The sequence below is a fragment of the Oncorhynchus keta genome, chromosome 2 (assembly GCF_023373465.1).
Source record: "Oncorhynchus keta strain PuntledgeMale-10-30-2019 chromosome 2, Oket_V2, whole genome shotgun sequence".
NCBI classification, from domain to species: domain Eukaryota; kingdom Metazoa; phylum Chordata; class Actinopteri; order Salmoniformes; family Salmonidae; genus Oncorhynchus; species Oncorhynchus keta.
The window spans coordinates 50,376,697-50,404,616 of NC_068422.1; the positions used below are offsets into that span (position 1 = coordinate 50,376,697).

A 27,920-nucleotide genomic window follows, 5' to 3' on the forward strand; every position below is an offset into this window, starting at 1 on the left:
GTCCTATGACGTCAAGCAAAGAGACACTGAGTTTGAAGGTAGGCCTTGAAATACATCCACAGTTTCACCTCTAATTGACTCAAATGATGTCAATTAGCCTATCAGAAGCTTCTAAAGCCATGACATAATTTTCTGGAATTTTCCAAGCTGTTTAAAGGCACAGTCAACTTAATGTATGTAAACTTCTGACCCACTGGAATTGTGATAGTGAATTTTAAGTGAAATAATCTGTCTGTAAACAATTGTTGGAAAAATAACTTGTGTCATACACAAAGTAGATGTCCTAACCAACTTGGCAAAACTATAGTTTGTTAACAAAAAATGTGTGGAGTGGTTGAAAAACAAGTTTTAATGACTCCAACCTAAGTGTATGTAAACTCCTCACTTCAACTGTATATGCTGGCGCTCGTTGACACGCAAGCAGTTTAAATTAAATGATGGAATAGCATGTATGTGTATATTTATTTTGCAACGCGTGCAGGTTGGTCAGCATGTGAGAGTTTGCTTTGGAACATGTGAAAAATGCATGTACTTTCATAATTGTTTGGCACTCTCATAGGTGGGCTGCGCTCACGATCAACCTGTTGGAGACCCCAGATATAGAGCATATTGATGGTTTACGAGAGATCAGCTGGCGATAATCTTGTGGTCATTGATGGTTACAATAGGCCCAGTGGAAATTTGACCCAAACATCAATTTTCCATGAACAATCCCTTTTAAGACTGTTAGGTGGAATGTGTTAGTTTTGTGGAGAAAATAACATGCTTTTAAAGTTTTTCTTATGAAACAATACCCCCTATTTTCCTCTCAAGTTCTCACATTTCTTAAATATGAAGTGCAGAGTCCATGTTAAAAGTAATCATCCATAAAGAATGAGTAGGATAGCATTCACTCCAAATGATAGAGATTCTGATAAATAATTATTTCAATTTTGAGACAACGTACAATTGAATAGTTATAAAAAACGTTTGACTGCAAAGAAATTAACAGGGGTTAAAGTTCTAGTAGTTCCATCAATCCCTTACAAAAGTCATATTCGCACACCTTTCTATTCATTATTATGACATTCCACAAAGCATATTCAAGAATTGAATTCAAGGATTGAATTGAAAGCAAATGGCACAGGGCATGTTTCAATAAGGGACTACATTATGTATAATGAGTGATACCTGGAGAAAATCAGATCTCTCTGAAATGAAAATGGATGGCCCTCCCTTCAGTAAAATATATTTTTACCCAACCCTCCCTGAACGCTTGAAACCCTCCACTATAACCAAAATAATAATTAAAACAAAGTGGATAGCAGGGAACATTCCTACTATATACCCTTACTCCAAGGACAGACCAGAGCCTTAGGTGCAGTTTTAGAAACTGTTCTTCGTTTGTAAGCATTACATGGCAAAGTAGCCAGAAGGTTGTGGATTCGCAGACCACCGTGGTCAAGGTAAGCAGTGAAAAGATCTCCATTGTAAAAAAAAAAAAAAAAACTTTAAAAACCACTGCATGTATCTATCATCTTATTTGTGGTCTGAGAAAAAAAAGGCCTTTTATAAACAAAATTAATGCAATTCTACATGACTGTAGTGATTCAACCAGTTAGGATGCTCTCGATGGTGCAGCTGTCGAACCTTTTGAGGATCTGAGGACTCATGTCAAATCTTTTCAGTCTCCTGAGGGGGAATAGGCTTTCTCGTGCCCAAGTAGAATCTTTTTTAATACTACAATAGAGCATGACAACGAATGAATGCATGCTGCAGAACAAGAGAACAACATTGATTTCTATACAGGCTATTGTTAAAAAAAACAGGATAGTCTAAGTTTGGAACAGTGCTAAAGTTGTCTATCAACTATAAACATTTAGCGCAACAGAACAAGTTACAAATTAAGTATCTGATCATCAATGAATTTGTGAAAAATACATTTTTTAAAACACAGTATATTATCAGGTAGGCTTAGTATTGAGGTCGACCGATTAATTGGAATGGCCGATTAATTAGGGCCGATTTCAAGTTTTCATAACAATCTGAAATATTTTTGAATTCCGATTTGGCCAATTTATTTAAAAAAATGTTACACCTTTATTTAACGAGGCAAGTCAGTTAAGAACACATTCTTATTTTCAATGACGGCCTAGGAACGGTGGGTTAACTGCCTCGTTCAGGGGCAGAACGACAGATGTTTCCCTTGAATCCCCCGAGCTGACAATCTTGCAAACTTACAGTTAACTAGTCCAACGCTCTAACCACCTGCCTCTCATTGCACTCCACGAGGAGACTGCCTGCTACGCGAATGCAGTAAGCCAAGGTAAGTTTCTAGCTAGCATTCAACTTATCTTATAAAAAAACTCAATCATAATCACTAGTTAATTACACATGGTTTATGATATTACTAGTTTTTCTAGCGTGTCCTGCGCTGCATATAATTGATGCGGTGCGTATCGTTGCTCCAATGTGTACCTAACCATAAACATAAATGCCTTTCTTAAAATCAATACACAGAAGTATATATTTTTTTACTTGCATATTTAGCTAAAAGAAATCCAGGTTAGCAGGCAATATTAACCAGGTGAAATTGTGTCACTTCTCTTGCGTTTATTGCACGCAGAGTCAGTGTATTATATGCAACAGTTTGGGCCGCCTAATTTGCCAGCATTTTACGTAATTATGACATACCATTGAAGGTTGTACAATGTAACAGGAATATTTAGACTTATGGATGCCACCCGTTATAGATATTACACTGAAAGAATAATTGTCTTGCTTTCGAGATGATAGTTTCCGGATTCGACCATATGACCGAAGGCTCATATTTATTTATTTCTTCTTCTTTTTACCTTTATTTAACTAGGCAAGTCAGTTAAGAACAAATTCTTATTTTCAATGACTGCCTAGGAACAGTGGGTTAACTGCCTGTTCAGGGGCAGAACGACAGATTTGTACCTTGTCAGCTCGGGGGTTTGAGCTTGCAACCTTCTGGTTACTAGTCCAACGCTCTAACCACTAGGCTACCCTGCCGCCCCATTTCTGTGTTATCATGTTATAACTAAGTCTATGATTTGATAGAGCAGTCTGACTGAGCGATGGCAGACACCAGCAGGCTCGTAAGCATTCATTAAAACAGCACTTTTGTGCATTTGCCAGCAGATGTTTATGACTTCAAGCCTATCAACTCCCGAGATTAGGCTCGTGTAACCGATGTGAAATGGCTAGCTAGTTAGCTGGGTGCACGCTAATAGCATTTCAAACGTCACTCGCTCTGAGACTTGGAGTGGTTGTTCCCCTTGCTCTGCATGGGTAACGCTGCTTCGAGGGTGGCTGTCATTGTTCCTGGTTCGAGCCCAGGTAGGAGCGAGGAGAGGGACAGAAGCTACTGTTAAACTGGCAATACTAAAGTGCCTATAAGAACATCCAATAGTCAAAGGTTAATGAAATACAAATGGTAGAGAGAAATAGTCCTATAATAACTACAACCTGAAACTTCTTCCCTGGGAATATTGAAGACTCGTGTTAAAAGGAACCACCAGCTTTCATATTATCGTTCTCATGTTCTGACAAAGGAACTTAAACGTTAGCTTTCTTACATGGCACATATTGCACTTTTACTTCTCCAACACTTTGTTTTTGCATTATTTAAACCAAATTGAACATGTTTCATTATTTGAGGCTAAATTGATTTTGATGTATTATATTAAGTTAAAATAAGTGTTCATTCAGCAGTTGTAATTGTCATTATTACAAATATATACATTTTTAAAAATTGGCCAATTAATCAGTAGCAGCTTTTTTTGGTCCTCCAATAATCGGCATCTGCGTTGAAAAATCATAAATCGGTATGTTGGAGACATATCTCCCTCACTAAATTTAAGCATCAGCTGTCAGAGAAGCTTACCGATCACTGCACACAGCCCATCTAACCAACTACCTACCTCCTCCCAATATGTTTTTCTGCTCTTTTGCACACCAGTATTTCTACTTCCACATCCTCATCTGCACATATCACTCCAGTGTAAATGGCTAAATTGTAATTACTTTGCCACTATTGGCCTATTTATTGCCTTACCTCCTTACTTCATTTGCACACACTGTATACAGATTTTTCTATTGTGTTATTAACTGTATGTTTGTTTATTCCATGTGTAACTGTTGTTGTTTGGGTCACACTGCTTTGCTTTATCTTGGCCAGGTCGAAGTTGTAAATGAGAACTTGTTCTCAACTGGCCTACCTGGTTAAATAAAGGTGAAATAAAATGTAAAAAAGTAAAATAAAGTCTCGGGTAGAAATTACAAATGTAGCCGATATCGAGACAAGACCCAGACGCTCAAAACGTGGTCTCTAGACCGGACTCCAGTACTACAACACTGGAATCAGGAATGAGGGGCAGCGTCGGGCACACGTCGAGATAGAATAAGCAACTAATTCCCAAACATTGAGCAATATGACATTTAATCGATTACAAATGACATGACCCTCCCCTGGACTATTTGTTTTTACAATTTAAAAATACTCTCTGATTGAAATATGAAAAGCATGACCCTCCCCCATTTCCCTCCAGGTGACAATTGTGTAAATTTCAACGCTCCCTAAGAACATTTTAAACATGTTTTAAAAAACACATGTCTTTTTCCTCATTAACAGTGTGCAGGTCTCTCTTTTCTATCAATAACTCTGTAATAATAATTGGATTTATATTGCGCTTTCCCCAATATTCAAATCACTTTTCATTGTATGGAGGGGAACTCTCCACAAAACAATCAAGTAATGACATCAAGCTGAACCTCCAGGAAACAGGATTCTGCGATTGTGTAATTCAATGCCTAATCAACTATTGTGAATACAAAGCTGTATGAAACCTCACACATCTTACAATGCCTAAGGGATTTGATGATAGCCTATATACACCTTTTTATTTAGTCATTGTGTAAACATGACCTCACTTTTAGAAATTACTACAAAAATTAATTGATTCGCTTCCAACTTACACCGTATTCCAGGGTACTCCAACCCTGTTCCTGGACAGCAACCCTCATGTAGTTTTTCAACCGAAACCCAGTTGTAATTTACCTGATTCAGCTTACAAACCAGCTCATTATTAGCATCAGGTGAGCTAGATTAGGGTTGGAGGGAAGACCTACAGGATGGTAGCCATCCAGGAACAGTGTAAGAGAGCCTCAAATATTCCTTATATAGTACACTATTTTGGGGTCAGGCTCAATAGGAGCAGGAGGACCAGCTACCCAAAGGGGCTGAGGACAGCTGTCCAGCAGCCATACAGGGAGTTCAGGTGTGTATGTGCTTGTCGTCACTACAGGGTGTTCTTGGCTATAGCGTTCAGAGAGCGGACTTTGCTCACGTCTGCCACCTTCAGGCCATACTCGGGAGCTGTCAGCGAGGCGCCCATGTTCACACAGGAGTTTCTGCAGGGGAGAGCAGACAGAACTAATAAATTAAGTACTAATTTCATTTATGGAGCGCTTTCAACTAAAAGCATTGTCACAAGTGCTTTATGGGTAAACGGGATTGCTTCATGGCAAGGACTCACCTGAACTTCATGGCAGAGTCCTTACTGGAGCGAGCAGAACAATGGAACTCCAGAACCCCAGAACTTTCTAGAATCCTTTGGAGATTCCGCTCTGTAATACCCCCTCCTAGAACAGACACACATTAACAAAAGATAAGAACATTAGGTACATTGTTACTGCAGACTTGTATGCAGTATCCAGTGATAACCAGCTGAAAAGGGGAATTCACTTGACTTAAACAAATGTAGGGAACTTACCAGGCATAATGGTTATTCTCCCTTTAGCCTGTTGGATGAAAAGATAGGATTGGTGAAAAAGTAGCAAAGGACAGATCAGAAAACATGTAAGGGGACAGAGGGGAAAGACAGCTGACAAGATAGGTTGGATGAATAAGGTGTGAAATTAGTTTTGAAATCTATTTCTTCGAAGGTGAATGGGAGGACATTAGGCGAGAAAGTCTCTTCAGACTATTGAGGTGTACCCTGTGTGTATGGTGGTTTGGAGTTGTTTTGGAACTGGGTAGGAGTAGTAAGTTTTAGGATTGGATCCCTGTCTATTGTTCCAAACTCACCTGTTCCACCAGGCGTTTGATGAGAGGCAGTCCCTCCAGAGCTGAACAGTCACATCCGCTGGTCAGAACACGCTCAAACCCCAAAGACACCAGCGTCTCCAAGGTAACCATGGGGTCGTGCACCATGTCAAAGGCTAAAACACAGCAATAAAAGGTCAGGGTTGGGGTCAATTTCTTTCATGTGTCAGTCTGTCTTAACATAAATATCACCAAGACCAGACCAAACAGTCATGAAACCATAGGAAGCTGTTTTACCTCTGTGAAAAGTAACAGGTAGAGGACGAGAAACAGCTGGTGGAGAGGGAATAAAGGAATACATTTGATTAAATTATAATCCGCATCACTGACAGTTTGTCGATTTTCAAACCCTCGCTTAAGGATCCCAGGAATCTCAGATGGCAGGGCCAAGACTCTGTGCCCACTTAAATTGCATGAATTCACGCACACTCCTACCTAGCAATTCCATACAGAGTTCAGCATCTACTCTCCCATCCTCAGTCAGAGCTCCCAGCACCAGTCCATCTGCCCCATGACTCCTCACCAACTCAATGTCCCTTTTCATCACCTCCACCTCGCGGTCCGAGTACAGGAAATCCCCCCCGCGTGGACGGATCATGGCATAGACCGGGATTCGCACATACTGCTTCACCACCTGCAGCAGACCTGGGCCAAACCAAGTGATGGAGAGAAAGGGAGGTTACAACACAAAAGTGAAGACACATGTGCCTTTTCATTACCATGTGAAAACACTACCGTCATTCAACATAAAGCACTTTGAGACAGTGAAAAGCGCTACATGAACGCAATCTTTTATGCCATCCGTTGACAGACACCCATAAACATGAATTGAGATCTGTATGAGTTTACTCATATACAGGCTGTGGGTCTCACCCTCACCTATACTGGGCGTGATTCCTCCTTCTAGCAGACTAGAACACAGCTCCAGCCGACCAGCACCTGTGGGTTACAGACATACACCAAGTATTTATTTTAATTTAACTTAGTCAGTTAAGAACAAATTCTTATTTACAATGACTGCCTACTCCAGACAAAGCTGGGCCAATTGTGCGCCGCCCTGGATTCGAACCAGGTACTGCAGTGACGCCTCTTGCACTGAAATGCAGTGTCTTAGACCACTGTGTCACTCGGGAGCAGATTGGTGTAGGGTCTAAACTAGGCAAGTCAGTTAAGCACAAATTCTTGGTTAATGACGACCCACGGTGTGTAGTGATGATCAACTACATATCTCGCCCACCAAGTTAAGCCACGTGAGAGCTGGGTTCAATAGGGTCTAGCTTCAACAGACATGTGTGCTAGCTAGCGTTGTACATTCTAGCTAGCACAAGCTAGGTAGCACATGCTAGCAAGTACACACTACCTAGCTAGCTAGCATTACATCAATACATGCCGCACCCACTAGCATTACGTCACTAGAAGCATTACATGCACACTAGCTAGTACTAGCGTATATTAGCTAGCGTGCATGTAATGACGTAATGCTAGTGGGTGCGGCATGTAGTGACGTAATGCTAATGGAAGTTGTACTCCAACAAGTACCCTCAATGACAGTGAGTGCCACTATAACCTTCAACCTGGCATTTCTGCTTTCCACAACCCGAATCGTGTTGACAACCTTACCAATGAAAGCTATGAAGTTAACTTTAGTCACTATCAAAGCACATTCGTAATTGCAAACCATGCCAGGACCAGCAGAAGCACCAGCCCCGACAGTAGGCACACTGAGTACAGGAGCAGCCATGGAAGCTCCATCAGTCCGCACTGTAGTTCCACCAATCTGTCTCTTTGTCTCTGCATATGATACATCATGACTGATGATATATCTCAACCTCTCTGCACCTGGTATCCACCGAATACTGCACTATGTTCCCCTCCACAATTACAACACTTAACCTTCACATTGGTCCCACATTCACGTTCCCCTCCACACTTGGCACATATTTTCTTTCCTTTACACGGATCAGCTACACGTCCCATTCTTTGACATTTAAAACACTGCAATGGGAATGGCGACAAATTCTGACATTAAAACTAAGGAATCCTATCTGTACTTGTCCAGGCAAAACCTCAAACCTCAGCAGCACTGATACGCTTTTACATCTTTGACCTGCTTTCCTACTGATCAACCTTTTGGCCTCAATCACTGCCTCCCTTCACATTAATATAATCTATGGACATAGATATTGGAACCCCAGTGATCACTCACTCAACCTAGCATAAGCACCAGGGACATGGCTTTTAATCTTCTCTTTTTTTATTGGCACGATCTTCCCTTGCTGAGCCGGACTACCACAAAATATTATCAATCTACCTTTTCCAACGAACCGGGCAAGTTTGACTTCACCTCTCTCTACAACATTGGTTAGTCGGATATGGTGTAAATGTGACCCTGTGGTCTCACCAAACACCATCACCACTTTCCACTCCAACACATTATTACTCTTGCTTCCTACCTTGGCCTTATTTATAATATCTCTTCTTCCTTGACCCTCATCCTCCCGCTCCATATCATCAGAACTGACACCCATATTGTTCGCATTCCAGCACAGCTGTTGCTTCTCCAACCTTTCCTCCATTTCGTCCACAGTACTGGCTGCCATTTCCAACCCAAGAGTGTTGTCAAGACCTTTCTCACACTCAAACAAGGGCCAACTTTATGTTTTTAATGAGGTAAAGAACATTTAAACGGTTTTCAGCGTCACAAGTCTACTCCTCTTCGTCAAGCACACAGCCAACCCTAATCTAATGCACCTGATTCTAATAATTAGCTGGTTGATAAACTGAATCAGGTTAGTTACAGCTGGGATTGGATTGAAAACCTACAGGAGGATACCTCTCCAGGAACAGTATGGAAGAGTCCTGGTCTAAAGTCAACTTCACTTAGGGGAGGTTAGTTTACACTATAGCATTACAGCAGCATAGCCTACCTCCCCTCTCGGCGTTGATGGCAGACTCCACACTGTCCACACACACCTCCATCAAAAAGCCCTCTGCCATCCTACGCACACACAGAGAAATATTGTTTCCATGAAATGCCAGACTGGTGTAACGTTACTCAAAATCGATTCACACAGCATATGTCGACAAATACCAAACTTTTAAGCTATTTCAAGTTTCGGCTTCGTGTTCACCTACCCGTCAGCCAAATATTTGTATTACTAACTCCTTGTTCTGTGTGCGTGTCAACTCTCCACCGTTTCAGCCTTCACTTGTTGTCAAGAACCAACCCCTCATTCGGCCATCGGTCACGCTCATCTATCTTGCCCTATCTGTGATCGATTAATCGTCCTGGTGAAACGTCAATCATAGAATGAGTTGATTGAATATGGGTTTTTAATCCACAAGTATCAATTTATATATGTATGTTTGTGATATTAAAAATGTTTTAAAAAGTACAACTGTAAAATGTTATTTGTATAGCCTCGATGTGACGTCAGAGGTCAGAGTTGAATTGCATGTCTCTGTTAGGAAACACTTACGGTTGTGTAACGTTTTTTTTTTTATCGATGCCCAGTCTTCCTACCGCTGTTGTGTGAGAGGACCATTTTAAATAAGGATGCTGCTCCCTTCGTTACGGACGTTGGTGTCGTGTGGCTGTCGAAATGCTGGGAGAGGATTTCAGCAGAGCAATGTAAGTGGAGGAAATGGGCTAGCTAGCAAGCTGCTAACGTTATCATGACTGACTAACCTGCATCATGTCGGAAAGTGGTTTTCATGTCTTGCTGTTTTCAAGGCAACTTGGAACTCGGGGAAAAAAGGTCAAATCATGACGTCAGTGATTTTTTTTAGGTCGGAAAGTCGGAGCTCAAGAAAGATGCCCTATTTCCCGACTTGGAATTCTGGGTTGAATGACCGTTCAAAACGATTGTTCCCAGTCGGACCTGGTTTTTCCACGGAGTTCCCAGTTGTCTTGAACGCACTGACATCGGAGTTTCGAGTTCCCTGTTTTTTAAAAAAAATAGCCATACATTTCACTCCAAGGTGAAGGAAGCATACAGTAGATGCGGTAGCTAAAAGAGGGCAAGGTAACGCAGACCTTGTGGTAAAGAACAAGGACGCTCGATTGAAGCACATTAAACAACTGATATGACAAATTGGATATTCGTCATGATTGATGTATTGTAACACGCCCACAATGTGGTTACTAAAGTCCAATTTGGATATGTGGCTGTTTTTCGCTGAATAACATTTAGAAGTTGTTCCTTTTCAGATTTAGAAGTTACTTCGAAGTCCAGTTCATATAAACTGGTATATAGCTAGCATTCAGAAATCGGTGCTGGTAGGCAGTCGTTAACTGCAATGTTGTGACGATGACATTTATGGGGTCAATTTAACGCCAAATGTATTGAATTAAAACTAAATAAATCGTGAACATGAAAAATAAGGTTGAGAATGTAAACATATGAGGACGGTTTAAATAAGTATGTTGAATGCAAATAATTTTAAAGCGAGAGCAAAACTCCGACATGATTAAAAAATATTTGAAAACTAATGCAAAAATCGTTTTAGGTTAAACTTTCCCAGCAATCAATCATATTAAATACATTTTGCCTACATGTACTAACTTTTGGTTACGCCACTCGTATCTTTGCTTTCACTGCCAGTCTTTTCGATTGCGAGTTTTGTCATTATTTTCCCGTGAAGGGCGGGGTTTAGAGGGAGGCGTAGCCAATGAGTCTCCATTGGTCCGCTAATTTTGGAGTGACGGTTCGTCTTAACCCAATCAAATGAACATGATAGACAGGCTTTTTCTTCTTCTATTGCCTATTTAAGTAGATGGTCTGACTTCACCTCGTTTTAGCTAACTTGTTTCACAATTGTCAGTCACGAGTCAGTAATGTACAGATATTAGAAGCATGTCCATCTAATTAATTTAATGACAAACTATCTAACTACTTGGTTAAACATATGAACTACATGTTGCACATGTGTATGGCAAACCAGTTTCCAACACCTGCGCCGAACGTAACGTTGTGCAACAGGTAATTCATATGTTTAACCAAGTAGTTAGATGGGTTGTCATTAAATGTATTAGATAGACATGCTTCTAATATCCGTACATTATTTTGAACTACCAAATTAATAATTTTCTTGCTAAAAACACCAGGTTATTGATGATTTAAGATGATATTTTCAAAATTGTCTCAAAGAGAAATCTTGGCTACCTCCTCCGCTACCAATGCTCAGGCATCATCCAATGTCGTTATACAGGAGGTAAATGCTTTGATTGACAACTGCCACAACTATACTGGCCTGACAGACTCTGACACTTACCGTGTCAGATGAGGATTTTCCTTCTTTGCCTATAATCCCAAGCAAACCTTCAGCTTCCAAGAAAGGCATGTTTGAACTGGGCCCAGATGCCACTGCCAATAATGATGTTATTGCCACTCTTTCCAGGCTCATCAATGCAAGGCTGATGCCATATAGAAAATGGCTGGTGACAACTCGATGAAATAGAGGGCTTAAAAAAAACAGTTGACTTTGCATGCATGGAAATCAAGGATGTTAAGAAAGTCGCCCACATCGAAAGCGTGTCAAAAAGGAGGGAAAAATGGACTTGTGCTAAAGAAGAATCGCAGAACTCGAAAGCTACTCCAGACGGTGGATTCTGAGATTATGGAGTTCCCGAGGCAGATGGGAAGAACGTGCGGCAAGAGACCATCAAAGTCTGCCAAGCTATCCTACCCAAGGAGAAGGCTAAGCTAGCAGATGTTGTCGACACTAGATTGCCTCAACACGAGAAGGTAGGGTGACTCCAAGCCCAGAGGTGTCATTCTCCAGTTGACATCATGGATCTACAGGGATACCACTTGGAAAGCAGCCAAGAAATCTACCTTCCTACGTGACAACAACCTGCGGTTTGCTGAATACCTCTTGAAGGCAGACAGAGAGAGAAACTGTGGCTAGCTGTGGAAAAATCACGAAAAGAGGGGAAAGCGGCTTACTTCATCAGAGGGTGTGCTTTCATCAACGGATCCGAAATCAAACTTCCTCCATGAGGACTGTCACAGATTGTGCCTGGTGATCAACATAGGCTACCTAGATAGCTAGCTCTGTGATCAGATCCCACTCCTGGCTCTAAAGTTTTTTAACTTTCATTCTAACTGCACAGGACTGCTGGAGTAATGGATATTTACTGTTTGATTTGTTCTCTCACTTCTGATATTTTTACCTGCAGTATAGGCAGTGAGCAAGCTCTTTTTTGTTTCTTGTTCTGGCAGTTATCTTTGTTATGCTAAACTATTCTCACTCAATCATTTATATCTATATGGTGTGCAATGCTGGTTTCTTTTCATTCTTACTCGATTTGGGATTGTTGTTTCTGTTCTGTACTCCACTTTGTCGTTGTCTATAGTTTCACTCAATAAAGCTAGGGAGTTAAGAAATAATGTAAAGCGGAAAGCCTTATTTTTATTTGCCAAACAGCTTAAAACAGATTTATGTTTTTGTTCAAGAGTCTCATTCAGTTTCTACCGACGTCAACTTCTGGAGGTCTCAGTGGGGAAATTATGTATGGCTCTCATGGTTCTGAACTCTCTGCTGGAGTTATCACTCTAAAGAATAATTTCAATGGACGCATCCAACCAGGAAGTGCTGTTTTCTGAAACTACTCTGTTCCATTGCAAGCCTATCCTCCATTTCAAGGGATATCAACCAGATTCCTTTCCCTATGGCTTCCACAGGGTGTGATTAGTCTTTGGACAGTTTCAGGCTTTTATTATGAAAAATGAGCGAGAATGATCACATCGCGTCAGTCCTTAGATGTCTTTAGATTTGTTCATGCGCGCGCCACTGGAGCGAGACCTTTTCTTTTTCTCTTTGTATTGAAAGGTTTACCGTCGGTTTGAAATATTATCGATTATTTGTTGTAAAAACAACCTGAGGATTGATTACAAAAAAAAGTTTGACATGTTTCCACGAACTTTACGGATACTATTTGGAATCTACTTTGCTGCTAGCTGTTTAATGTTTTGTCTGCTGAAAGCTGTCCTCACATTTGCTTTCACTGTAAAGCTTTTTTGAAATCTGACACGCCAAGTGGATTAACAACAAGCTAAGCTGTGTTTTGGTATATTGCATGTGATTTCATGAAAATTTAATATTTTTAGTAATTTAATTTGAAATTGGTGCTCTGCAATTCACCGGATGTTGACGATAAGGATCCCGCTAAAGGAATCGGTGCGCCAAAAGGTTAAGGAGAAGTTTATCAATATTTCCATGTATAATAACACTTGTATTTTCATCAACATTTCTAATGAGTATTTCTGTAAATTGATGTGGCTCTGCAAAATCACCGGATGTTTTTGGAACTACTGAACATAACGTGCCAATGTATACTGCGATTATTTTGTTTGTTGTATAAACATAAACTTTATCGAACAAAACATACATGTATTGTGTAACATGAAGTCCTATGAGTGTCACCTGATGAAGATCATCAAAGGGTAGTGATTAATTCTATTTCACATTTTTGTGACTCCACTCTTTGGCTGGAAAAATGGCTGTTTTTCTGTGAATAGGTGCTGACCTAACATAATCGTTTGTGGTGCTTTCGCTGTAAAGCCTATTTGAAATTGGACACTGGTTGGATTAACAACAAGATTACCTTTAAAATGGTATAAAATACTTGTATGTTTGAGGAATTTATTTATGAGATTTCTTGTTTTGAATTTGGCGCCCTGCACTTTCACTGGCTGTTGTCATACCAATCCCGTTAACGGGATCTCAGCCCTAAGAAGTTTTAACAGGGTAGTTCTGTTAACATCCTTGCCACTGCCCTTACTGATCATAGAGCTATTTATATTGACATTCAACTTTTAATCTCTGATTATGGCCTTGGCAGAGCATCCTACTGGAAGCTAAATGGCTCTATTTTAAAACATGAGTTGGTCAAGATGGAGATAAACAATTTAATCACATACTTCTGGAACAAAGCTATAAATTACAATTCATACAGTAATAACTGGGAGATTTTTTTTAAATAGGAGGTTGGAAAATATTTACGAAACTATGGGAGTATTCTCGCCAAGAAGAGGAGAGCTGAAGAAGTGTAATTACAAATATCACCTGTCTTGCTCAAAAGCCTGTTGAAAGTCTCTGAGGACCAATATGTTCCGAGTTACAACACAAGTTGGAAGATATGTATTAACTTAAAGCAGAGGGAGCCTTTGTCAGATCTAGGAAGAAAGGGCTAGAGGGTGAACAAAATTCATATTTTTTTCAGGTTAGAAAAATACCACTCTAAAAATAATGCAATGAAATGTTACTTTTCTCATCACAGATCACAGATTATTTTGGGATCATCTAACTTTAGTTGCAACTTCTACAGTCATTTAATGTATATAGTTTTATGTATTGTGAGCTTTTTCTCAACAGTTAGCCCTATCTGTTGGATGTCTTTTCTGAAAACATTGCAAATAATTATTTCCCTCCCAGTTTGACTCCAGGTCTAATTACATTAATATCTAAGCCCAATAAATACTTAATTCTCCTCAATAATTGGTGTCCAGTCTGTCTGCTCAATAATGACTACAAAATATTAGCCTCTATATTTGCAAAAAGAATGAAGGCAGTATTGGACTCAATTATATATGAGACCCAATCTGGCTTCATGTGAAATAGACATATCCAACTGGTGTTATTGGTGTTACCTTATTGACTATTCTGATCTAATCTTCAAAGATAGTTTTGTCTTCTTAGACTTTTATAAAGCCTTCAATACAGTGGAACATGTGTTTCTATTTCTCTCCCTTAAAATTTTGTTTGAGGGAATTATTTTGTAGCACTATTAACTTTTTATATGAATTGGAACAGTTCCATTAAATTAAAGCATGGCACTTCTAGATTTGATTTGAAAAGAGGAATTAGGCAAGGTTGCCCAATTTCGCCTTATCTCCTCCTGCTTGCAACCCAACTTCTTACAAGTTCTGTTAAATCAAGCAATATAAAAGGGATCTCTATTGCTGACAGATATTATCATAATCTTTTGAAAGATGCTGACCATATTCCGAGAGCAGTCGAAATGATAAATATTTTTTCCAAAGTGTCTGGTCTTTGCCTAAACCTTAATTAAGTGTGAATTGTTTGCTGTTAAAAACTGTGATACCCTCTAAATGCAATGTTCCAGTCAAGGAAAAAGTAACATACCGTGATTACCATATCTAAGGCTCAATAGGAAAGATGCTCATGAAATGTCATACCTATTATTGAAAAAAAACTAAAAGAAGTTGAACCATAGGTTGCAAAGGGATTTATCCTTGAAAGGTCAAGTATTGCTTTCTAAAGCTGAAGGTATTTCAAGACTTCCTTATGCAGTCCAGTCCCTACAAGTATAGGTAAAGCGGTTGTCCAGATGCTTTGCAACTTCATCTGGAAAAATCGTACACATTATATTAGGAAATCTGTTGTTATGAACGCATATGAATATGGTGGTCTCAATTTTTTCTTTAATACTTTTATGATAAATTGGGCTAAACATTTCTTAAAGAATCCTACTTCAATTTGGAATTTCATCCCTCATCTTCTCCCATTTTGGTGGCTTCAATTTCATGTTACTTTGTAACTATAACATTGATAAGATTCCTACAAAATGATCTGCTTTTCAAAGACGAGTATTCTTAGTGTGGTCGTTAATATATAAACAATTTCTCCAAGCATAGGTATTTCATTTGGAACAATAAGGATATTTTGCACAGAAACAAGTCTTACTTTTTAAAGAACTGGTGGCGCACGGTCTAAGGCACTGCATCTCAGTGCTAGAGGCGTCACTACAGACCGTGGTTCGATTCCAGGCTCTATCACAACCGGCCGTGATTGGGAGTCCCATAGGGCGGAGGACAATTGGCCCAGTGTCGTCCGGGTTAGGGCTTGGCCGGGGTAGGCCGTCATTGTAAAATAAGAATTTGCTCTTAACTGACTTGCCTATTTAAATAAAGATTAAAATATTATTATTTTTTACGACATTCTAGAGCGAGCATTAGTGGATTGCGCAGTCAAATGGACGAGAGTAAATGTGACCGACCGCCTCGATCTTATGTAGCAACATTTTCAATTTATTTTTACATTGGATAAAAGTGGAGACGCCGAGCTAGAAAATGGTATATCATACACTGCAGTTGAGGAACAATGGGAAAATAATTCTACTTCGAAAGTTGATTAACTTGTAACCCCGCTTTTGAGAAAATGGTCCTTGAATGTTTTGGTACATCTACTGGAGCGCTCTTCTTTGTCTACACCCATTCAGCATCATTCACACGCTCTTAAGCCTTAGCCCAACCCGTCTCTTTAAGGATTCACATGTGAGACCATGTGCTAAAACAGAGTGAGTAGTTTAGTAAACAACCAAAGATTTCAAAGCTAAAAGTGGTAAAAGTAGTAGCCTACAATAAGGGAAAAACTGCAGGTAAAAATTCACTTTAGCTAGCCCTTAGCCTACATCCTAATCTGACTGCAGGTCATATACAGTTGAAGTCGGAAGTTTACATACACTTAGGTTGGAGTCATTAAAACTCTTTTTACAACCACTTGACACATTTCTTGTTATCAAACTATATTTTTGGCAAGTCCGTTAGGACATCTACTTTGTGCATGACACAAGTTATTTTTCCAACAATTGTTTACAGACAGATTATTTCACTTAATTCACTGTATCACAATTCCAGTGGGTCAGAAGTTTACATACAGTAAGTTGACTGACTTTAAACAGATTGGAAAATTCCAGACAATTATGTCATGGCTTTGGAAGCTTCTGATAGGCTAATTGACATCATTTGAGTCAATTGGAGGTGTACCTGTGGATGTATTTCAAGGCCTACCTTCAAACTCAGTGCCTCTTTGCTTGACATCACTGGAAAATCAAAAGAAATCAGCCAAGACCTCAGAAAAAAAATTGAAGACCTGGTTCATCCTTGGGAGCAATTACCAAACGCCAGAAGGTACCACGTTCATCTGTATCAACAATAGTACTCAAGTATAAACGCCATGGGACCAGGCAGCTGTCATACCGCTCAGGAAGGAGATGTGTTCTGTCGCCTAGAGATGATCGTACTTTGGTGTGAAAAGTGCAAATCAATCCCAGAACTACAGCAAAGGATCTTGTGAAGAAGCTGGCGGAAACAGGTACAAAGTATCTATATCCACAGTAAAACGAGTCCTATATCGACTTAACCTGAAAGGCCGCTCGGCAAGGAAGAAGCCACTGCTCCAATGCCGCCATAAACAAATCCAGACTACGGTTTGCAACAGCACATGGGGACAAAGATTGTACTTTTTGGAGAAATGTCCTCTGGTTTAATGGAAAAGAAATAGAACTGTTTGGCCGTAATGACCATCGTTATGTTTGGAGGAAAAAGGGGGAGGCTTGCAAGCCGAAGAAAGCCATCCCAACCGTGAAGCCCGGGGGTGGCAGCATCATGTTGTGGGAATTCTTTGCTGCAGGAGGGACTGGTGCACTTCATAAAATAGATGGCTTCATGAGGAAGGAAAAGTATGTGGATATATAGAAGCAACATCTCAAGACATCAGTCAGGAAGTTAACTTGGTCGCAAATGGGTCTTCCAAATGGACATTGACCCCAAGCATACTTCCAATGTTGTGGCAAAATGGCTTAAGGACAACAAAGTTAAGGTATTGGAGTGGCCATCACAAAGCCCTGACCTCAATCCCATTGAAAATGTGTGGGCAGAACTGAAAAGTGTGTGGGAGCAAGGAGGCCTACAAACCTGACTCAGTTACACCAGCTTTGTCTGGAGGAATGGTCCAAAATTCACCCAACTTATTGTGGGAAGCTTGTGGAAGGCTACCTGACACGTTTGACCCAAGTTAAACAATTTAACGGCAATACACTAAATTAGTATTTGGTAGCATGTAAACTTCTGACCCACTGGGAATGTGATGAATGAAATAAAAGCTGAAATAAATAATTCTCTCTACTATTTTTCTGACATTTGAGATTCTTAAAATAAAGTGGTGATTCAAATGGACCTAAAACAGGGAATATTTACTGGGATGTAATGTCAGGAATTGTGTAACACCTTAGCCAAATACATTTATACTCAGTGCATCTAAACTTCTGTCATATGAAGTAAATGCTATAACCACCAACATTTAGCTAAGTGGCTGGGTCACCATTGTCTAGACATGTACACATGTTCATGAAATACAGTAGATGGCTGTAATCACCCCCAGACACACCTGGCTAACTTGATGGGCCATGTAATCATCTGGTGAAGTCGAGTCTTTTGTTTAGACATGTAGCTAGTTAAACAATGACCGGCATAATCCCACCTCATACCACTACCAATACAAAAATAGCTGTAGTATGAATCTGCAGGCTAAACTAATCACACGACGGATTCTACGTCGTAACTCATGAAATTGCCCCCAGCCTTCCTACGAAAGGAATTTTCACTTACCGCATCCTATAGAGATCGTATTAAACACTGTCATAAACCCTCAAAGTTCCATAATGGGGTGAAAATGGTAGCCATCTCGGTCAGGGAGAAATCCAAAACCAGTCTAATTGGAATGAATGGCAGTAGAGGCATCCCACATAGAAAAACATGTTGTAAAGAAAACTGCCTGACGTTCAATCTTCGCTCAGTTTTGGTTGACAGTGAAAGTTAAAAGGACACCATTTTCAGGTCGTTGTTTCAATGACTTGAAAACGATTTAATTTCAATGTACTTGTTGCCTATACGCATGGACACAGTATAAAAAATAAAAAAAATTCTATGAACAATTTTATTAACAATCATGCATCACTCCAGTATTTACACAGTATTTTTTTTTTTACAACATTCAAGTGCTAATTGTTTTTATTCCACTGCTGAAGAAGCATAGCTCAAATCATCATAACTACTCATATTTTAAACATCCACAGTATTTTCCCATGCCTCACTATTAACTTAATTATTGCCAATACATATTAAGAAAGGGGTTTCCATTTGGACTTAAAATGTCCATTTCATGTAATATTTAGTCATTATTATTTATGCAACCAACTGATAATTGTTTTGTTCACTTATATTGTTTACCAAAACAAGTTGGACAGTGCATCCAATTCTTGCTCTTTTAATCAATGGCAACAACGTATTGCAAAATCAATGAACTGACCAATCCAACCGACTGTTGCAAAACCAATGAACAAATATGTGCAAAAATAACACATCTTGGTCCATCTTAGTATGAGAAACAGGGGCCTCCCGAGTGGTGCAGTGGTCTAAGGCACTGCATCGCAGTGTTGAGGCATCACTACAGCCTGGGGTTTAATCCCAGGGTGTGTTACAGCCGGCTGTGACCGGGAGTTCCATAGGGCGGCGTACAATTGGCCCAGCGTCATCTCAATGAGGGGAGGGTTTGGCCGGAGGGCTTTACTTTGCTCATCGTGCTCTAGCGACTCGTTGTGGTGGGCCGGGCGCCTGCAAGCTGACTTCGGTCGTCAGTGTTTCCTCCGACACATTGGCTGGCTTCCGGGTTAAACAAGCGGGTGTTAAGAAGCAGCACGGCTTGGCGGGTCATGTTTCGGAGGACGCATGACTCGACCTTGCAGGGATGAGACAAGATCACATTTTGAGATCACGAAATTGGGGAGAAAAAGGGGGTAAAAAAATAAAACGCAGTATACATTCATACAATTGTCCATGGTATGTACTGAGTGTACAAAACATTTGGAACACCTTCCTAATATTGAGTTGTCATGGACTCTACAAGGTGTCAAAAGCCTTCCACAGGCCCATGTTGACACCAATGCTTCCCACAGTTGTCAAGTTGGCTGGATGTCCTTTGGATGGTGGACCATTCTTGATACACATGATCAACTGTTGAGTGTGAAAAACCAAGCAGTTTTGCAGTTCTTGACACACTCAAACAGGTGCGCCTGGCACCAACTACCATACCCCGTTCGAAGGCACTTAACTTTTGTCTTAGCCATTCACTCTCGGAATGGCACACATACACAAACTTTAACCTGTCTCCTCTCCTTCATCTACACTGATTTTGTTTTTAAGTGGATTTTAACAGGTGACATCAATAAGGGATCATAGCTTTCACCTCGTCAGTCTGTCATGGAAAGAGCAGGAATTTCCTAATGTTTTGTACACTCAGTGTATAGCTGAAGGTCTAACATCCCTCTCTTCCATAACAACAGCGGACTCCTCATTTGCGGCAATGGCTGGCGAAGAGAAGCCAGCACTCCATCACAGCAGAGGCAGGAGCCAACACAGCTCCAGCTACAGTTCCCAACGCGGCCACCAATCGGATCCTCGGCCGATGGCTGTTGGGCTGCAGTGGACTGGTGGTCGGGGCAGTGGTGTTGGGAGGTGTCACAAGGTAATGCAGCAACACATCATGGAAGTGAAACAATGTACTGTAGCTGTAACCACATTGGTTGGATCTTCAGTGTTCAAGAATGGGTCTACTTGTTATTGATCCTGCAGGATAAATGGCTTACTTGGAGCTGCAAGACCTAGCTAGTTAGCTGTAATGTTTGTGAAGACGACTCACTGCAATCACATCTCCTATGTTTTGTATTTTATTGAGAGATACTCTTTTGTGTGTTCTCCCCATCCAGGCTGACGGAGTCAGGGCTCTCAATGGTAGACTGGCACCTGGTGAGAGAGATGAAGCCTCCTCAGACTCGGGCCGAGTGGGAGGCTGAGTTTGCCAAGTACCGGCAGTTCCCAGAGTTCAAAATGTGAGTGCCTGGCCTGTATGTATCTGTCTTGATAGTTAGGCTACCTCAAAGTCTACATCAACAGAACATGTATAATTATGTTTGAAAGGGATACTGGGAGATTCACCTGTTTTCCTACTTTGTGTTTGATGATAATATAATATAATAATAATATATGCCATTTAGCAGACGCTTTTATCCAAAGCGACTTACAGTCATGTGTGCATACATTCTACGTATGGGTGGTCCCGGGGGATCGAACCCACTACCTGGCGTTACAAGCGCCATGCTCTACCAACTGAGCTACAGAAGGACCATGAACTTGTGGATACAATTTTTTTTGTCTCTGCGTGCAATATGAAGGAAGTTAGCAGTAGTTTCGCGCGCCAATGCTAAGTAGTGTTAGAGCAATGACTGGAAGTCTACAGGTACGCTAGCATTCTTCCTCTGACTTCCTTCATACTGCACACAGAGACATGCAAATGGTTATGTGGGAAAATGTAGAATCTTGCAGTATCCCTTTAAGAACCTGTTTCTGACCTTTCTAAGATACTCGACAGTGGTGTGAAAATGCTCAATTTATACATGCCTTAAAAAAAGAAGTCCTCCAAATGTCCTCTTAAAATGCTAACGGAATTAACTATCTCAAACCATAGCGTTAGCTTTAATTTCACCTGGGAATCTCTCTAAAATAGCAAGCCTTTCTGTCAAATAAGCTTGTTGCAAACTACTTAACTTTTGACTACTCATCTCATTGTTGACTCACTGTCCGCTCTGTTTTTCTCCAGAATGAACCATGACATGACTCTACCAGAGTTTAAGTTCATCTTCTACATGGAGTGGGGCCACAGGATGTGGGGCAGGCTGGTAGGGCTGGCCTATGTCCTCCCCACGATCTACTTCTGGAAGAAAGGCTACTTCAACAGATCTATGAAGGGACGTGCACTGGGACTCTGTGGATTTGTGTTCTTTCAGGTAAGAGAGTAAAGATGGGATGAGGGGGCACTGGGAAGGGATGCGCACTGATGAAGTGATGGAGAGGGAGAAAAAGAAAGTGAGAGCGAGCACACGACAGTTGAGGGTGTATATAGTCCTCTTGATACAGCTGCATGTCAACAGTAGGCTGCTAATGATGTGATAATAGTCAGTTCACCAATGTCAACAAGGCATGTTGAATGAATGGTAGCCTAGTAGTCAGACCTAACTTGATGGATTAGGTCAGGTCAGGGATGGGATGGAGACAATGACGTAATAAATGAAGGAGATGATGGAGCTCTGAAACGAGCTCATATAGACCTAGTTCAGTTGCTTCATATTCCAAATAACCTAGACTACAAGATGGTATCCAGTAATTTAATTCTTCCGAATTTTCTCCCCAACATAACTAGACTATCCACATAAAGACACCTATTAATTAGAATAATCATTACCCCTAAATGTTACCTATGAAAGTGTCATGGAGACCACCTTCATTTCATTAAATACCAAACACAAGGCTTTTGCTATAATTAAATGCTGACCACCTCCGGACCTCCCCCTTACCCAACCTTAGGCTTACATCAGCACCACCTTGTCTGAAAATCCTAGGGAGAGCCCTGATTGTACATTTAAATGTGTTTCTAGTTAGCTACTGAAGAGCAGCCAATTACCAAGTACCCATAACTCTATAGCCTACCATTCCTACCGAGGCAGTCTTCTGTCAACATCATTATTAGGCAAAAAAAAGGTGCATTTGCCCATGACTTGAGCAGTGTGAGTGTCGCTCGCGCAGTTGTGGGGAGCAGCCACGATGCTGAAGTGGTACTCATATAAATTATTCAAGGTTGGCAGGTCTGGATTTGCCTCTTCCAGATGATACAGTACACAAATGTTCTGGGACTGTCTGAGAACCTAAGCTGTACATGGCTTCTACGATCTAAGTTGTCTAAAATGGTTTCCCCATGTCTTTCCATTCCCCTCTTGTAGGGCCTCCTGGGCTGGTACATGGTGAAGAGTGGTCTGGAGGAGAAGCCAGAGTCCTATGATGTCCCCCGAGTCAGTCAATATCGCTTGTCTGCTCACCTAGGGTCAGCTCTGCTGCTCTACTGTGCTAGTCTATGGACCGGACTCACACTGATGGTCGAGCCGCACAAGGTACTGAAACATGCACACACGCGAAAGCTCAAACTTTGCATATTAATCATGTTTTGAATCTGTGTCCCCTCCCTCTACTCCTAGTTGGCTAATACTAAGCGTCTGAACCAGCTGAGGACGTTTGCTAAGGGCACTGCAGGATTGGTCTTCCTCACCGCACTCTCAGGTAATTGTGTGTGCTGTGTGTGCCAAAGTGGCGGTTGTAGCAGGTTTGGATGTGGATTGTGTATATACAATGCCTTCGGAAAGTATTCAGACCCCTTGACGTTTTCCACATTTTGTTGGCCTTATTCTAAAAAGTATGAATTGATGAATTCTCATCAATCTACACACAATACCCCATAATGACAAAGCAAATCTGGATTTTATACATTTTTGCTCATAAAAAAAGGAAATATTACATTTAAGTATTCAGACCCTTTCCTCAGTACTTTGTTGAAGTACCTTTGGCAGCGATTACAGCCTCGAGTGTTCTTCAGTATGACGCTACAAGCCTGGCACACCTGTATTTGGGGAGTTTCTCCCATTCTTCTCTGCAGATCCTATCAAGCTCTGTCAGGTTGGATGGGGAGTGTTGCTGCACAGTTATTTTGAGGTCTCTCCAGAGATATTCGATCAGGTTTAAGTCCTGGCTCTGGCTGGGCCACTCAAGGACATTCAGAGACTTATCCCAAAGCCACTCCTGCATTGTCTTGGCTGTGTGCTTAGGGTCGTTGTCCTGTTGGAAGGTGAACCTTCACTCCAGTCTGAGGTCCTGAGAGCTCTGGAGCAGGTTTTCATCAAGGATCTCTCTGTACTTTGCTCCGTTCATCTTTGCCTCGATCCTGACTAATCTTTCAGTCCATGCCGCTGAAAAACATCCCTACAACATGATTCTCTAAAAGATTTAGATGCACTATTGTAAAGTGGCCACCAGAAGGTGAATGCTAGTCGCTCACCTTAAATGACTTAAATGTAAATGTAATGTAAATGTACCATGCTACACCTTAGGGACAGTGCCAGGTTTTGTCCAGATGTGACGTTTGGCATTCAGACCAAAGAGTTCAATCTTGGTTTTGTCAGACCAGAGAATCTTGTTTCTCAAGGTCATTGTAAATATACTGTTTGGCCAATATTCCATTAGGCCAATTTAACATAAAGGCCTGATTTTATGGAGTGCTGCAGAAATGGTTGTCCTTCTGGAAGGTACTCCCATCTCCACAGAGGACCTCTAGAACTCTGTCAGAGTGACCATCGGGTTCTTGGTCACCTTCCTGACCAAGGACCTTCTCCCCGCATTGCTCAGTTTGGCCTGGCGGCCAGCTCTTGGAAGGGTCTTGGTGGTTCCAAACTTCTTCCATTTAAGAATGATGGACACCACTGTCTCATAGCTCTACAGACAATTCCTTTGACCTCATTGGCTTGGTTTTTGCACTGACATGCACTGTCAGCTGTGGGACCTTTTATATAGACAGGTGAATGTGCCTTTCCAAATCATGTTCCATCAATTGAATTGACCACAGGTGGACTCCAATCAAGATGTAGAAACATCTCAAGGATGATCAATGGAAACAAGATGCTTTGTCATTATGGGATATTGTGTGTAGATTGCTGAGGATTTTTATGCATCTAATAGATTTTAGAATAAGGCTGTAACGTAACAAAATATGGCAAGAGTCAAGGCTGTGATGAGACCAGTATCGCAATATTTTTTTCCACAGGAATAATAAATAAATAAATGTGACTCTGGATGACAACAGGGCAGCAGGTAGCCTAGCATTGGGTCATTAACCAATAGGTCGCTGGTTCGAATCCTCAAGCCGACTACTTGAAAAATCTGTTGTTGTGCCCTTGCTTCTGTAAGTCACTCTGGATAAGAGCATCTGCTAAATGACAAAACATTTAAATGTAAACATAATGATGTTTCCAACATTAGGGCTGTTTTCCTAAAGACTTTAAATACGCTTCATATTTTGTTTCCTTGCCACGATACCAATGCGTATCGCCATGCTGGTATCGTCTCTAGTTTTGTTTCCTTGCCACAATACTGGTATCATCCCAGCCATAATAACCCTAACATGACTGACGATGGTGTGTGTCTGTGTTACAGGTGCGTTTGTAGCAGGGCTGGATGCTGGGTTGGTGTATAACTCGTTCCCTCTGATGGGAGACAGATGGATCCCTGATGACCTCCTGGCCTTTTCTCCAACACTCAAGAACTTCTTTGAGAACCCCACCACTGTTCAGTTTGACCATCGAGTTCTGGTACATAACGCACACAGCCTCGTTTTATTAATCTGACTTCTGTTATTTATGTAGGTGATTGATTTTGCACTTCATACATTTTTCAAAACCACGCGGCTTACGCTCATGCATGCATACATTTTCATATGGATAGACCCAGCGGCAATCGAATCTACAATCCTGGCGTTGCATGCGCCGTGCTCGACCACCTAAGCCACAGATGACCACTAAACAGTAACTGTTACTCCCTGCCTCTCCCTCCAGGCAATCTCGTCTCTGACGGCCATCACAGGTCTCTATATGTTCTCCAGGAGGATGATTCTACCTAGGAGAGCTAAGATAGCCATATCCTGCCTTACAGCTATGGCCTATGCGCAGGTACACACACACACACACACACACACACACACACACACACACACACACACACACACACACACACACACACACACACACACACACACACACACACACACACACACACGTCATACACCAAATGCTTTCCTTTACACTGATGCCTTTGAGAGTGCTTTTGAAAATCAGTATGTACAATGGGTGTTAATTTGTCCCTGTGTTTCCATCCTCAGGTTGCCCTGGGCATCAGTACCCTGCTTCTTTACGTGCCCACTCCCCTGGCAGCGACCCACCAGTCAGGCTCTGTCGCCCTGCTCTCATTGGCCATCTGGGTCCTCGCAGAGCTCAGGAAGGTGGCCAAGTAGATGCCCACTTTGCCATGACTCGATCAGGCCTCCAGAGACAAACCAGTCCAAGGGGGAAAAAAATAAAGAATATTGACAAGATGCTCCAGGAAGAAAGAGAGGAGAGATAAAACAATGGATTGGGTCTTTTGATACTATGTCTGGGAACTTCTATGTTGCAAAGCTGCAAGCTCCTTCCACCGGTTTGAAGTTATATCATAACATTAGAATTCAGTTATATAAAGGTTGTTTTGATCGATGCAATGGCAAGAATGTTCAAGCTTATTTCACTAAATTTTTCCCCAGCAGTGCAGTGGTTGGGCCAGGTGGTGAGTCGCCTGTAGTTTAGAAATATCACTGAAAGGCATTACTGTAGCTGGCGACAGGTTACATTTCAATGTCACTAGATAGCGACTATTAATAAACTGAAATTGAGTTGAGTAGTGTAGAATTTTAGCAACCAGGAAATTAGCGATTTACACTAGATTTCCAAGTTTGAAAACAGATTTGACTCCGGCGGGAGAAATCAATAGGTGAATATCACAGCCGATCACAACACTGCCGGGTAAGTAATACTGTGAAACACTGATTCCACTGTTAGTGGCAGACATATTACGGACATTTTCATAAATTATATTGCAAAAATTCTGAAAAGAAATCCTATGTTGGCACATTTTAATGCCTTCAGAAAGTATTTATACACCTTGACTTATTGTTGTTGTTACAGCCTGAATTTCAAGAAATAAAAAAAGTGCATTCGGAAAGTATTCAGACCCCTTCACCTTTTCCACATTTTGTTACGTTACAGCCTTATTCTAAAATTGATAGTTTTTTTTTATTACTCTTCACACTACCCCATAATGATAAAGCAAAAAACGGTTTAGAAATGTTTGCAAATATACATAAGTATTCAGACCCTTTACTCAGTACTTTGTTAAAGCACCTGTTTTCATTTTGTCATTATGGGGCATTGTGTGTAGGTGGGTGAGAATTATTATTTTTTGATTTCGGGCTGGAACGCAAAAGTCAACTGATCATTTAAGGCTTGCATACAATAATTACATAAAACTAATGGGTACATAGGAAGTGTGTGTGTGCCTTTTGCTTCTGAAAAGGACAGGACATGAATGCTTTTGACTTATTGAGTTGTTTCTCAAACTTTGACTTCATTCTGTTTCTGCTGATCAATGAACTGCCTCTTGATTTTTTTCTGTATTTTCATACTGAGGTGAATATTAATGGTTGCGGTACCACAGATCTAGGATCAGTTACCCAACCCCCCAATCCTTACCTGAACGATTGAGGTATACCGGCATATCTGAGCCAGGATCAGTGGCTGGAGGGCAATCTTTGTATGTTAAATAATGTATTATATATTGGTTTAGGACACTTGTGTTGGGTATGTGTGTGATAAATACATATGGAATCTTGAGTTTGTTTTGTTACTAGAGATGTCCATCTCAGTATTTTCAGAGATTCATAACTCCACACTCTTAGCTGTTTCCTTCTCAATGGACACTGTTTAGGAATAGGCTGTAGTTATGTAGTGAAAGCCAGGCAAACTGCGAATGAAGCAAAATGATCACTTAAAAACCCTTCACACAAGAAGATGCATAGCAATGTGATTTTTATTTTCTGTACAAAATATACACATCTTAAATATGCAATGCAACAGTTGAGGCTAGCCAACTTACTAGACACGGTCAGTAACAATGGGTTAGTAGGTAACCTTGCTTTATGACAGTACATGCGAGTATAGACAGGTTTCACTGGTGGTCAGTTCAGGAAATCCCCTACGGCACCTGCAAGGGGGCAATCAGCCAGACCACTCCCCCGCCTCCCCAAAAAAGACATGTGAAAACCTTCAATTGAATAAAATGGAAATGTAAAGAATGCAGAAGTTACAAATACTGTATTGATGTTGGAAGAAAGTGCAGGTTATTACAAGGGTGTTAACCGATTAATAATACACTCTTGGTGGAAGTTGGCCTTAACCAGAGTTCTAGGGTCAGTTATCCTCAATTCTAACTGGACCAGGGACCGAGTTTTTAGGGGAAACTTTAGTAGGTAAAAGGGGGTAAAA

General features: G+C 40.9%; 2 protein-coding genes and 1 pseudogene across 5 annotated transcripts; 1 reads left to right on the forward strand and 2 right to left on the reverse strand.

The window, feature by feature from the left end:
* The window catches only part of LOC118362066 (leucine-rich repeat flightless-interacting protein 2-like), an 18,166-nt pseudogene extending 17,131 nt beyond the window's left edge, over positions 1-1,035 (reverse strand).
* cutc (cutC copper transporter homolog (E. coli)) lies at positions 903-10,706 on the reverse strand. 4 transcript variants are annotated; one of them, XM_035800257.2, is made up of 10 exons: positions 9,589-9,737; positions 9,245-9,397; positions 9,037-9,107; positions 6,989-7,048; positions 6,545-6,754; positions 6,347-6,382; positions 6,092-6,225; positions 5,778-5,805; positions 5,541-5,646; positions 903-5,415 (listed from the first exon to the last, which is right to left on the reverse strand). In XM_035800257.2, the coding sequence occupies exons 3-10, from the start codon at positions 9,104-9,106 to the stop codon at positions 5,304-5,306; spliced, it is 756 nt and encodes a 251-aa protein (XP_035656150.1). In that variant the 5' UTR covers position 9,107; positions 9,245-9,397; positions 9,589-9,737; the 3' UTR covers positions 903-5,303. The 4 variants fall into 4 exon arrangements, with proteins under 4 accessions (XP_035656150.1, XP_035656166.1, XP_035656174.1 ...); XM_035800273.2 differs by lacking the exons at positions 9,245-9,397; positions 9,589-9,737 and adding an exon at positions 10,675-10,706; XM_035800281.2 differs by lacking the exons at positions 9,245-9,397; positions 9,589-9,737 and adding an exon at positions 9,798-10,146.
* LOC118402218 (cytochrome c oxidase assembly protein COX15 homolog) lies at positions 9,590-27,269 on the forward strand. Its single transcript, XM_035800244.2, has 9 exons — positions 9,590-9,740; positions 20,259-20,440; positions 20,682-20,804; positions 21,572-21,758; positions 22,749-22,916; positions 23,001-23,082; positions 25,006-25,160; positions 25,404-25,517; positions 25,727-27,269. Exons 1-9 carry the CDS (start codon positions 9,666-9,668, stop codon positions 25,856-25,858), a joined length of 1,218 nt encoding a protein of 405 aa, XP_035656137.1. The 5' UTR covers positions 9,590-9,665; the 3' UTR covers positions 25,859-27,269.
* Positions 27,270-27,920: the final 651 nt, after the last annotated feature.